At 38.6% G+C, this 14,336-nt stretch overlaps 1 protein-coding gene across 2 annotated transcripts in view; it reads left to right on the forward strand.

Moving 5' to 3' along the window:
• The window catches only part of UBE2E2 (ubiquitin conjugating enzyme E2 E2), a 183,292-nt gene that overhangs the window by 134,069 nt on the left and 34,887 nt on the right, over positions 1-14,336 (forward strand). For both annotated transcript variants that reach the window (XM_058657023.1, XM_058657022.1), the window contains exon 4: positions 1,239-1,371. In XM_058657023.1, the coding sequence (XP_058513006.1) occupies positions 1,239-1,371 (133 nt within the window). The remainder of the gene's footprint in view (positions 1-1,238; positions 1,372-14,336) is intronic.

Genomic DNA, 14,336 nt, shown 5'->3' on the forward strand with positions numbered 1-14,336 from the left:
CCTTAGTAGGGGTGCCCACTTTGCTGAAGGATATGAGAATTTATTAGATTTTAGTTGTGGGTATTGGGTGTAGATGATAGTTTTATGAAGCAAAAAGAACATTGGAAAGCTAAATCCTAGCCTTATTTTAATCCCTCTGTTCACATGAGAGAGCCAAAACAATAGCTGACTATTGGGAGCCTAATTTTTTTTCCTCAGTGAAATATCTCTGAAACTAAGAGACATGTGATTGATGCTAACGTTCATATGGCTTCACTTGCTTTGCTAATAATCCACCATGGTCCAACAAGTACTTACCTACTAGACACCCAAGGACAAAGCAAAACAAATCTACTCCTCAAGAAACTTCTGTGGCGGGACGGAAGATGTCATAGTTTTTAAAAATGCAGTAATGAGACAGTGCTTGCCAGGAGGGTTCTCAGAGTGCACCAGGAGGACACTGGCAGATTCACATGGGATGGGGTATTTGAGCTGAGTCTTCCGCATCATGCGCTTTCACTCTCTCCGCCAGCCTTACCTGTCTTCCCAGTTACTAGCAAAGGGATTAGGCCAGCTGTTCCCCTTTAAAGGCCCTTCTAACTTTGAAATTTTCTCTCTTTTTTTCCTTAAAGAAATATCTATTTCTTTTGAAAGTCAAAGTTAGACCGGGGGAGACAATGAGACCTTCCATCCAGTGGTTCACTCCCAAGATGGTTGCACTGCTAGAGCTTGGCCGAAGCCAGGAGCCAGGAGCTTCATCCAGGTCTCCGTTTTGGGTTTCAGGGACCCAATTTATTAGGGCATCTTCCACTGCTTTTCCAGATTCATTAGCAGAGAGCTGGATCAAAAGTAGAGTACCTGGGACTGAACCAGCTGGTATTGCAGGTGGCAGCTTTAACTCTTATGCCACAACACTGGGCCTGATATTTTACCTCTTTGGCCCAGGGCCATATCAACCTTTTCAGGAATTCATAAGTAATTTCATGCTTAGCTAAACACTTGTACTTCTGACTCATGGACCTTGGAATGTTTTGTTCCATTTGCTTATGGTTGTGAATGGCAAAATAAATCTGCTTTATTAAGAAATTACAACATACTTCACTTCAAAATAATGGTGATGCTGACATGAATCATAATAAACAATTTTATTGTGTTTTATGTAATTGCTAAGTTTATTATTACCATACATAGACTTTTTTTAGAGAATTCCAAACTTTATATAATTTCTAAGCACATTTCATTTGTATGTCTTATTTCAGTGCTGGACCCAAAGGAGACAACATTTATGAATGGAGGTCAACTATATTGGGACCCCCAGGATCTGTCTATGAAGGAGGGGTGTTCTTTCTTGACATAACCTTTTCACCAGACTATCCGTTTAAACCCCCTAAGGTCAGTATGAAGTGTTCATCCATTTTTAGTTATATTTATTTTATGTGTATTATATTCTTAAATAAACATCTCTCAGAATGCATGTCTATTCTGTTAGCATAGACAGCTTCCCAGAACTGGTAGCACATAAAAAGAAAGAGAATACAGAAAATCAAGGGTTATTCCCACACCCACGCATTTTACTCACATTTCACTGCTTTTTCTCATACTTTTTCGTTGTCTTCTTTCTGTAGTGTATATCATAAAATAGCATACAACTTCATGTTTTATGGGTAGTAATGAAGGGAATGATATTGGGCAAGAGCAAGCCCCAGGTACCAAAGAACCAAGCGTAACCTGGAGACAAGATTCAGACCAAACAGGGAGGAATCCTCACCAGACTAGCACTTTGAGTTTTGTCACCTCCCAGGTTCAGCTACTCACTTGCACTGAAACAAAAAGTGTATCTCACAGAGACCATAGAAACACATCGTAAAGTTCAGTTAAGTGTCCTTTTAGTACTCTGCTAATCATACCGATTATCATTGAGAAATCACCTATATGACACACTTTAGGACATCTTCCTATTTCTTTCTACTGCCTGTAAGTCAGTCATCTAACCTTTAGATATCTTTTCTGTTAACATATCTCTTCCTAATCTGGCAGAGGAAACTCTGAGAACACGGACTCTGTATTGTTCTAAAGAAAGAATCCTCCTCATCCAGCCCTGACTTAACTTCTCAATGTAGGGAGAATTACAATTTTTCTGAGTTATAGGTTGGAGTAAATTTTTAAAAACAAGACTGAGAGCCAGATAGAATACCTAATAGCTAAATCCTCGCCCTGCAACCACCAGGATTCCATATGGACACTGGTTCATGTCCCAGATGCTCCACTTCTGTTCCAGCCCCCTGCTTGTGGCCTGGAAAAGCAGTAGAGACTGGCCCAAAGCCTTGGCACCCTGCACCCATGTGGGAGACCCAGAGGAAGTGCCTGGCTTCAGATTGACTCATCTCTGGCTATTGCGGCCACTTGGGGAGTGAACCAGTGGGTAGAAGACTTTTGTCTCACCTTCTCTGTGTAGATTTGTCTTTCCAATAAACACACTTTTTTTTGTTTGTTTGTTTAAAGAAGTTGCTACAAATGACTTTATTGGCTTTTCAGATTTACTTTATATATGTCATGACACACAAGTTTCATTAAATAATTAGGCATGTAATATTATTGTAACATCTTCCCCTGAAAAAATAAACATACTTTTAATACTTCACATTGAAGATTGTCTTTATTATTTCTTCTTTTCTCTGCTATCGTCACCTTTGCTCTTTTTCCACATTATCCATGTGTTGTTATTCTTGCAACACTTCCCAGTACTCCAAAGAAATGAACCAAAGAGGCAGTAGATACCAGGGAAATTTGTTGTTAGAGCTGGACCTCACAAATGCCAATGCCATTGGTTATTTGTGTAGATATCCATGCCACAAGATTAGTCTGTAGCATGACTGTGCTTGTGAGATTTGTTTTCTCCAATGTCTTTTTTTTACTACCTCTTTTTATTATTATCATTTTATGATACAGTTCCATAGACCCTGGGATTTCCCTTATCCCCTCCCCAACCCCTCCCCCCTCACTGAGTTCCCCTATATCATTATTATAGTATAGTTCTTCATACACAGTCATATTCTTATATGTAGAACTCCTAGTGAGGACTGGTAAATGCTGCGGAGCTCAAATAGAGCTAACAGATCAGAACAGGGATTTGGCAAGCCTCCTCTTGCCATAGGAACCTTTGGAGAATGCAGGTTTATAGTCTGGACACCTTACACTCCAGTACCCGTGTGGTTGGTTGGTTGGTTGTTTTTTCTTTCTTTTTTTTCATCAGATATGAGCTACTTTAGTAATATCTTTTTCAGACTTTGTCAAAATGCTAGTAGGGAAAGCAAAATGATTTTTACTTGATGTTCATGAGACTTAGTATTCTAGCTTCAAATAAGTTGAATTTTCTAATATCAAGGCTGTTTTCAGTATAATTTTTAGCCTATTAGATTTCTTCTGTAATCGTTATATATAATGTGTCTTTTACTAAATATGCAACATCCTTGGACTTTTTCAGGGTGTTTGACATACTCTATACTATATCTTTACTTATATTGTTAGTTATGCTTGATGTCATGGCTGCAGTTGAATTTTACCCACTAATGATATTGTTTCTCTGGAAAGTTGGCTGTTTAATGAGACCCTAACTAGGAATCATATTACGACCAAAAAGCAAAGTGTAGTGAACTACTAATATAGCTAAGCATTTCTTAAAACTTATTTTTTTAGTGTAGATACATGCTTATATTACAATTCAGATACCTATTTATCAAGTAAAAGTTGCTTTATGTATTCTATTAAGAATTTTTTTTCTCATTCTTACTGTGGGTAAATTACTCCCGTCCTCAAAATCTATACCTTTGTATTTTAAAAATCTAAAGTCTATTGGAAGTTTTAAAATTTGCAATTTGCATATTTATTATAGAATGAAAAGCAATTACAGATATACAAAACGAGACAATTTTATATGTGCTCCTATTCCAAAAACTATTTTTTGAGATTTTTGTGCTTTGTATGTATATATACACATACAAATATGTATGCATATTCATAAATATGCATGCATACTCACATCTAGTTTACCAAACTGGACCATATTCTTCATGGCTCCATAATCACTTCTTATCTAATTTTTGTTAGACTTTTATGCAATAATATACTTACTTCCGAAAAACATATAATTACATTTCAATTATAAGAGGTGTGTGCTGTTCCATTGTATAAATACATCAAAAGGTAATCATTTTCCTGTGGTTGGACATTTATGTTGTTGTCAGTATTTCTATTATAATCAGTAATGTGGTAAAAACCTTGAAATTACATGTTTTGTATACATAAGTGAATATTTTCTGTTGGTGATAAATTGGCATATTTCTGGGTAGAAGAGTTTACAGTTTGTGAAGTTTCTCATAAAGATTAACAAATTTTCCTCTAGAATTGTTTCCATTTACATTATGATACTTTCCTCAACTTTGAGAACTCTGAATCATTTTTTATCTCTTCCAACCAGTAAATGAGAAAAGTGTTATCACATTGTGCTTTAACCCACATTATTTGACCACTAATGAAATTGGAATAGATTTATATATTATTTTCCAGTTATTTCTCTTCTTATGAAAAAATTCCAACTTTGTTAAGTTCCACACTAAATAAAGTTAACAAGGATACTTAAAGAATTTAGAAGAAAATAACAGATTCTGTTATGTTCCTAATTTTTTCATATCAAAAGCATTTTGAAAATACTGTTACACTCTGTGCTACATGTTTTGTCTCAGAGATTCCACAGACATATCTTAACAGGTTACATGTTTGTTTTCAGGTAAAAATCCACAGAGACAGCTGCTAGTTGTGGCTCAGAGCAGCCCTGGCTGTTGAGGACATTGGGGAAGTGAACTGGCCAGTGGGAATACTATCTGTCAGTCTTTTTCTCTTGCCTTGCCTTTCAAAAAGTTTTTAAAGATAGTGTAGGTCAGACAGTTTAACATGTTTGTGCATTTATTACAGCTAAGTCAACCCATCCATGTGCAATCCAAATTTGTTATTTACCTGACAGTTCCAAAAAATATTCATAAAATCTGTGTCTACAATGTTTTAAAGATTAAAATAAAAATGATATGCAAGAATGAAACATGATAGATCTATCACTATGAATGAAATTAATCATTATAAAAGTTTTTAAACCTGATTATAGATTTTATCAAATATATTTTAAAGCACATTTTAGAGATCAATTTAGAGCATATCCATATGTCTTAGGAACCTTTTTTCTAATGAAACATCAGCTAATAGGTTAAGTTTTAACTACTATCATATAGTATAATAGTTTAATTTAGGTCCTTGAGTTTTTTAAATCTTCCTTTGATTTTCCTCATTATATTAAATTGACAGGTCAAGGCTATTTCTTTAATTAAGTAGCTAATTAGTTACAATAAGAAACAATTATATCAATCAGTTGAAATCCAGAGATCTATAGCTCTTTGTCAACAGTGAGATATGTTGACTGAATTATTGAATTATTGAACTTACTGAATTATTCTTGTGCACTTATGTTTACTGTCCTTGCTGCTATCACTTCAAGAAATGAGTGAATACCCCTCACACCATTTTCAGGAAGAGCAGTGGTTTATGCTTAGAGATCCAACAGCCTACTCACTTACTCTGGCTTTGGTTAAAGAACATGCAGCTTTCACAGTAACATGAAGTAATTCATTTTTAACACCTGAGTTCATACATTAATATAAAGGTTGACCGGGGTCATATCTTTCCATACAAGGAGTTGCCTGTTTGATATCTGCAGTGGAGCATCCAATTGCCTACTCAAACTTAAGTCCAATACCACTGTTGATTAAATACCCCCACTATCTCTAGCCAGACCAGCTCCTCCAGTCTTCCCTATCTCAGTGAATGGCACCTCCATTTTTTTTAATCTTTAAGGCTGAAAATCTTACAGTCATCCTTGACGCTTGTCGCATAGCCTAACCAAGCCCAGTCCCCATTAGCTTGGTCTGCAAAAACATCCAGAATCTATTCATGACTCATCATCTCTCCTAGAGATCCCTGTCATTTACCTTCCCTGGTTGTTGTGGGAGGTTCCTGTCTTGTCACTTACCACTATGCTAAGTGACCCGTTCATAACGTAAATCAGATGGTGTCGGTTGGTTTGCCTAAAACTTTCAGTGATTCCTGGCTCCTTATTGAATCCCTCTGTTCACAAAGTACTGTTGTTTTCAAGTCACCAACCATCATCACCCTTTGTTGATATACTCTACACATGTTCCTTCCACTAGCTTTTGCACTCACTCTTCCTTCGGCTTGCATTACTATTTCCCCAGAAATTTATAAAGTTCATTCCTTTCCTCCCTTCAGGCCTCCACTCAAACATCCTGTTTAGAGAGACTTATATGTGACAAATCTGTATTTCCAATAAGCTTACCAACACCACCATCCCTGATTTTTTTTGCTGTGGACTTCTTCCTAACATTATCTATTTCTTTGTTATGTTTCCTTTTCCCCAGTTAATATCTAATCTCTACGAGCACAAAGAACTTTATCTATTTTGATGTCATTTCTGAATTCTTAGCATGTAGAGCAGTGCCTGGCAATGCAGCAGCTTCATTAACTTAATCCATACAAGGGCCACAAAGAAACTGTTGGTTACCTCTGTTTGTGTGGCCCAGAAAGGTTAAATGGATGTGGATAGCAGAATCCACGTTCTATTCCTCACGTTATAGAGAGGATTTAAATTGTGCTTACTTTTAGACCCCACACTCTGGAATAAAATAAATATACCGGACTAGTCTCCAGCAAAGCAGAGAGAAAAGTGGTGATACAATGAGTAAAGAACGTTAGAAGAGATTGTAAGTGTCTGCTTCTCCCGTTCTACCAAAGGATCTCATTCTGAGGCACTGAGATTCTCTGAATCTGTGATGGTTAATAAATGCTGACTGCTGTATGTTGCCAGACCTAAACTAAAGGAGAAATTTTTTTCTAAATTATTTTACTGATGACAAAACAGCATTGTATTCTCAGTATCATGACTGGCCTGTGGTATTGTTAATATCACATGAATTCACACTCCTTTAATTTGTTTGAAATTCCACAAAGGATGTGATGATTAAAAACAAATTAAAACAATGCCTTTAGAGTTTTGAAATGGCATACATTGTGTGTCTAACTCCCACTCTCAGTTTAGAAGTTACTGAAAAGTAAGATTGGATTCTGTGTGCTCAGGGCAAGGAATACCAACTACATTATAAAGCAAGGTATTTGTTTCTATTATTTAATCAGTAATTTGGCTGGCAAAAGGTTCACTTTAGTTGTATTTTGGGAGCATTCCAGTCTCCCTGTTTTCTGTAGCCTACTTCAGTTCACTAATTTGGAGAAGGGACCTATAACATTGTCTCCTTAGAGATGCTTATTAATGCAAACCAGCTTAAGCTGAGTAGTCTGAATCCGCCCAGCCACCTAAACCTTTGTATGAGCCCTGGTGGAGGTGGTGTATAGGCAGCTTTTCTGCTTTCTACTTACCCACCCCATCAGTGCCCTGCCATCGAAATGGGGTTCCAAGACAGTGTTTAGTTATTCGCCCCCAAGCTCTGGAATTCCCTCCTTGTGTGGTGTGACCTCACTCCAGATTGGAATTGGTGTTGCTTGATATCACTGTCAGCTTAACCTGGAGGGATACACAAACCTAAATTCCTTCACAAAGAATTTTTTTCCACAAGAAAGTTATGTGGACAAAGGAGACTGGACTGAACATTTAAATGTTTAAAATTAAAAAAAAAAAATTTTAAATGTGCTTGATTGTATTTAGGCCCATCCAAGAAGGCAGCGGCCCCTTACCAGGGTGACGTTTTCAAGGAAAGTTTCACTGGTCTGTACAATGGACAGTTTGTCCTCGCTGAGACTTTCTAGGAGAGAAGTATGAGGTAACTCTCCAAGTGTGGCAAAAAACATCAAAGAGTACTGTTCAGTCATCCTAGGAACCAGAGAATGGGAACCCCAAAAGAAACATAGAGCCCAGAAAGTAACACACTAAGGTGGCATTGAAAGGAATAGCCTTCTGTGACACTTGGGTTGGAAGAAGCTTCAGGTTTGCCATTTTCCTAATCTTGTGGGGAGGAAAGGATCAAGATATGGAACAGGAATAAAAAAGAGTGGAAATAAAGGAATGAACAGCACACTTTGTTGATTGGCTGTACATTCAAAAGCAAATATTTTATTGCTGCTTGATAAATGGATAGAAAATTATATTCTATATGGAAGACAATGGCAGTGTTCTCTATTTGTTACTTTCATCAATGTGTGTCTTTTTTTTTTTAAGATTTATTACTATTGGAAAGCCGGATATACAGAGAGGAGGAGAGACAGAGAGGAAGATCTTCCATCCGATGTTTCACTCCCCAAGTGAGCCGCAATGGGCCGGTGCTGCGCCGATCCGATGCCGGGAACCAGGAACCTCTTCCGGGTTTACCATGCGGGTGCAGGGTCCCAAAGCTCTGGTCCGTCCTCCACTGCTTTCCCAGGCCACAAGCAGGGAGCTGGATGGGAAGTGGAGCTGCCGGGATTAGAACCGGCGCCCATATGGGATCCCGGGGCGTTCAAGGTGAGGACTTTAGCCGCTAGGCCACGCCGCCGGGCCCAATGTGTGTCTTTTTAAAGCTATTTGAAATGTTATTTTGTTCAAGGTTGATCACAGTAGGCAGGTCTGAGTTCATTTTTAAGACTTCCCACCAAATGTCAGTCCTTTTTGGTAAGTGATCAAGTTTCCTTGATTTCTTTTCTCCTTGTAGTTGAAGCATGATGTCTCGAAAAGGTAGCAGCCCCTTAGAGACTTGCTCCAGCAGGCCCAGGGAGAAAGGAATGTTCTCTATTCCCAGCTGGCCGAGATCAGTCTGCATGCAGTCATGACTAGTCACTGAGTCAGGGGGAAGATGTGACCAACCGGCCTTTTGAAGGTATTGTGTAAACTGTGCCCTGTAGGAAATAAGGATATGCACAGACAGAAAACAGTAAATAAAGTGAACCTTGGGTTCATATGAAGGCAAATATTTTATCTCCCACATGATGAATAGGATGGAGAAATAGTCTGTGTGTAAGAAAATCATAATATCCTAAGCTATTCATAACAATTTTCTGTTAGTATCCATGTGTTCCATGTGTTGGCAGTTATCGGAGCAGAGCCCTGCCAACAATTCTTATAAGTGATTACCTTTGAAATTGTTATTTTAAGGTTATTTATAAAGTAGGTATTGACTGAGTCCCTACTATTTTCCAGGCCTTTGATATATAAAAGGAGTAAGATGCAGCTGCAGGGAGCATAGAGAATGAGGAAAAACAATTAGAAATGAATAGAGTAGCCCAGGCCAAGAAAGCACTGGGGCTAAGCTGTAGGGATTAAAACAAGGGGACTAATATGTGAATTCTTTTGCTTCCCTTTATTTAGGAACTATGTGTGTACCACCTAGCAGTCCAGCTATTAAACATCCAGAAATGACCAACAGGGTATCCCTTTGAGAGTATACACAGTTGACATTTCATGCAGGCTCATCATTGTCCTAGAGAGCTAGCTGTTGCCTTGTTGACAGTTAGCATTCCTGGCTTCTACCTGCTGGATGTCAAGGACAGTCTCTCCTCACCCTCAATGTGACAAACAGAACGTGTCTCTAGATACTGCCACAGGTCCCTGGTGGTGGTGTGAGATAAATCCTGGTTGACAACCTCTGTTTAACAGCAGCAACTGTGTCTGCTTGTGGTTTTGGGAACAGCAGCCTCCATATCTGCTACAATGGTGTATTGAGCCCATTCTGCATCTAACAAACTGATTGTCATTCAGTTAGTCATTTTCTCTCTCTTGTCCACAGGATGCACTCAAAGTGAAGTTTGCAATAGCCTGATTTGCTTCTGGACCTACTGTTTATAATCTCTTTGGTCATAAATGATAACTTACGCACGTACATAAAAAGTATGACTGCTAAGCTGGTACATTTATTTTGGCATTAGGCCAGTGCCATTGACAGTAATAAAGAGGACTTCTGAGACTTCTGTATTTCCCCACCAGAACAGGAAGAAACTGTTAGTGTGTGTGTGTAAACACAGGAGGATGTGATCACATCAGAGATCTTAACTGACACAGTAGCAGCAATCATGAAAACCTGCATGTGACACTTAATCTGTATTACTGAAGACTCTTGACTTTTAAAAGACATTATCATACACTGCGTTCAGATGCACTCTATCTGTTTTATTCCCCTAGTCTGTAATTTTGTTTCTTTTAAGACCTTTGCTTATGTGAAAGGCAGAGCAACAGGGAGAGAGAAAGACAGATTCAAAGAGATTTCCCAGCTGCTAGTTGACTGTCAATGCTAAAGCAGCCAGGCATAGGCCAGCGTGAGGCCAGAAAACAGGAACCCCATCTGAGTTTCCCATGTGGGTGGCAGGAACCCAACCGGTTGGACCCTTATGTCCTGCCTCCCAGGCACATTACCAGTATGCTGAATTGGAGACCTGGAGTAGCTGGGACCCAAACCAGCATTCCCAACACAGAATGCTGGTGCTGTAAGCTGTGGCTTAACCAACTATGCCACAATGTCCACGCCAATCTGTAACTCCAAAGTTAATGTTGAAAAAGAACTGGAGTTACACATGCTGCTGTTTGTTTTTGTTGTGTCCTTGCTTAATTCTACTGATCACCACATCACTTTTGAAATACTAAGGAATCATCTGCCTAATAATCCATTTTAGAACTTTGAAGTTATCTTTTTTCCTTTGTTAGCAAAGGAAATAGAATTTTTAAAAATTGAGCAGAGTGGGAAAACTTGGGCTTTTCTTTGCTATTTGTAACATTTCACTAGCATTTGCTTCAAAAAATGGAGAAAGAACTTCTGAGAAAGTTCAGAGGAATCAGCAAGGTCTTCAGGCAAATGATGAAAAGCCAAGCTCTACAGAGCATAGTAGCCGAACCCCAGGAATCCTGGCCAAAAGGGCAGGATAAAGGGGACTTCCAAGTGTGTGTACAATACTGCTGGTTGAGGCTTATGTGCATAGCCATTGCAATGCAGCTTACATTGCACAAAGCAATAAGTAAATAAAAAGTCAAAATAAGCTAGTTTGGGCCTGGCATGGTAGCTTAGTAGCTCAAGTCCTTGCCTTGCATGCGCCAGGATCCCACATGGGCGCCAGATCATGTCCCGGCTGCTCCGCTTCTCATCCAGCTCCCTGCTTCTGGGAAAGCAGTTGAGGACAGCCTAGGGCTTTAGTACCCTACACTCACTTGGGAGCCCCAAAAGAAGCTCCTGGCTGCTGGCTTTGGATCAGCTCAACTCTGGCCACTTAGGGAATGAACAAGTGGATGGAAGATTTTCTCTCTGTCTCTTCTTCTCTCTGTAAATCTACCTTTCCAGTAAAATAAATCTTTAAAAAAAAAAAAAAAGCTACTTTGTAGTTTGTCTTCAGCCAGAATGTTTATTTATTTATTTGAAAGGCAGATTGACAGAAAGATCTTCTGTCTGCTGGTTCACTCCATAAACAGACACAATGGCCAGAGCTGAGCAGATGAGGAGCCACGAGTTTGATCCACGTCTCTCACATGGGTACAGGAGCCCAAGATCTTGGGCCTTTCTTTGCCACTTTGCTGGGCCATTAGTAAGGAGCTGGATCAATGTGGAGCAGCTGGAACGTGAACCAGCACCCATATGGGTCGCTGGTGCTGCTGGTAGAGAATTAGTGTGCTACGCCACTCTGCTAGCCCTGGTTTTATCCTTTGGAAGACCAGCTAGCCAAAGTCCTAATTAGTCATCACTTTAGTATGTATGTACTTGTCTTAATGAGTGATGGTATAATTTATACCAAAGAAAAGCTAATCTTCATGTTTTCTACAAAGTCCTCTCAAGGTTTCAGAGGCAGTATATATATTTTTTAAAGATTTATTTATTTTTATTTGAAAGGCAGATTTTTACAGAGAGAGAAGAGACTGAGAAAGATTGGTCTTCCGTCTACTGGTTCACTCCCCAAATGGGTGTAACAGCTAGAGCTGAGCAGGCCTTAAGCCAGGAACCAGAACCTTCTTTCCACATCTCCCATGTGAGTGTAGGGAGCCAAGGACTTGGGCCATGCTCTGCTGCTTCGCCAGGCCATACGCTTGGAGCTGGATCGGAAGTGGAGCGGCTGAGGTTCAAACCAGCTCCTGTATGCGGTGCTGATGCTGCAGAGAATTAGACTATTATGCCGCTGAACCAACCTGGGGGGAAATTATGAAGTCTGTGTATCATACCTGTACAGATAAATTAAGAATATTCGGCAAAGTGTTCATAGTTACTGAATCTGTTCATTGTAACTTTGAATTTTCATTAGAGAAAAGTTAAGAAGTAATGTAAAACAAAGTGAATTGCAGTTATTAGAAATGTGGGGAAAGGTATTGCCTCCTCAGGAGCAGGCATACACATGTACATACACATGTACATACCCAACATTGGGAACGTCAGGCATGCTGAGAATGGCATGGGTCATCTTTATGAGGAAATACTCTTCCACTGGTTCAAAATGGGTGATAGAATTTCAGTAGAGAGGAAAGAATATAATTTTGTCAAAGTAGAGAATGAGAGTGTTTTGAAGCGTAGAAAGGACAAGCTTTCCCTCAGCAGACATGGGCACCATTGCTTCCTGAGAATTAGGTTAGTGCAGGTAGATCACCAACACTATCTACTGACTGTATAAAGATAGACATACCTTTGAAATTTTAATAGTCTCTTTGATGAAAAAGAAAAAAACGTGTGAGTTAAAGTTGGCATAAATAAAATTTAGATGTGATCAGATTTGTTTTATAGGACTAGATTTCTTTACATCATCCTACCCTTAAAAGATGTTGAAATGCATTCACATTGTTTGAAAGCTGAGATGCAGGTGGATTTCAAAGATAGTTATCTTGAATGTCAGCTACGTTATCATATTTTGAAATCTAAGAATAAGATGCTTTTGAAGAGACTGTGTGAAGTAGTATGTGTGTATATCAAGGCAATAGTGTTGTTTGCTTACAATAATACTCTAAAATTTTCTCTTAACTGAGAACAATTTGTGAGAATACTTCACAAAAATTGCACAAAGGACCAAATCTGCCCGACACATTGTTGAAAAGCAGGTATGCTTTTACTTTCCTCACTATCCGAAAAAAGAAAAGCTTAACACTGTGCAGCAAAAGAACCTCTCTCCAACAGTATCTATAACCAATTGTATCTTTATTTCTACATTAGGCTTAATTATAACTAACCTGATGCATATTATAGTAGTCAACAGCGTATGAAAGGATAAGGTTCCTACACTGTAAAATCAGGCTGAAGATGTAACTTCTGAGAAATTGTGAAAATCTAAATGTTAGCTTTAATCTTGTGTCCTCTGTTGTTAACCTCTTTCATGGACTTAGTTTAATGGTTAACAAAAGATGTAATTACTTACAACTAAAAATATTCTTCATGTGTCCGTAAACAATACAGACTTTAAATGCAAGTGTGAGAATTCAGTCTTACCAATTTCGATTTTTACTACATCTAAGAAAGTCAACTCACCTATATAGTTATGTCTCTCCCCTAAATATATGACCTTGAAGAACCTTCAAATTTAGTCATTTTGTGGATTAATATCACCACCTTACTATAAGATATATTGCTGTTTTTTTTCTTTAAGATTTATTTTATGTGGAAAGTAAGAGTTACACAGAGAGAAGGAGAGCCAGAGAAAGAGTGAGAGAGATCTTCCATCTGATATTTCACTCCCCAAATGGCTGTAATAACCCGAGTTGGGCCAATCCAAAGCTGAGAGGCAGGAGATTTTTCCAGGTGAGCCACGTGGGTGCAGGGACCCAAGGACTTGGGCCATCTTGCTGCTTTCCCTGGAAGCTGAATCAGAAGTGAAGCAACCAGGACTTGAACCAAAGCCCATAAGGAATGCCAGCACTGGTAGAGAGAGGATTAATTTGTTACACTACCATGCCAGCCCCAATTTATGGCTTTTTTCTACAGAGAAAAGAGCTGGTTTCTTATCCAGTAGTCTATGTGTCAGTAAAAAATTCTGAATTAGACAGGACATTTGAAGAAATCACTGACCCATACAGTTCTTCTAATATCTCAGGAAAGTATACACATGTTTCCCAGGGGCAAGGTAGAATGAGGACATAGGGAGAACTTGTTAGTCATTTTTCCATAGATACTGCAGAGAATTGTTTAATTTTTTGTACTTAGACACAACACAGTGTTTGTGTAATATTTCTATTTTTTTATTTTGAGTTTATTAATTATTCTAATCCAACTTCATAATTAATATTTAAAATAGTTAATCTATAGTCACTAAAATAACAATCACAAGATGTTGAAATTACCCACAAACAAAATCTGAGTGGC

The sequence above is a fragment of the Ochotona princeps genome, chromosome 30, assembly GCF_030435755.1.
Source record: "Ochotona princeps isolate mOchPri1 chromosome 30, mOchPri1.hap1, whole genome shotgun sequence".
NCBI classification, from domain to species: domain Eukaryota; kingdom Metazoa; phylum Chordata; class Mammalia; order Lagomorpha; family Ochotonidae; genus Ochotona; species Ochotona princeps.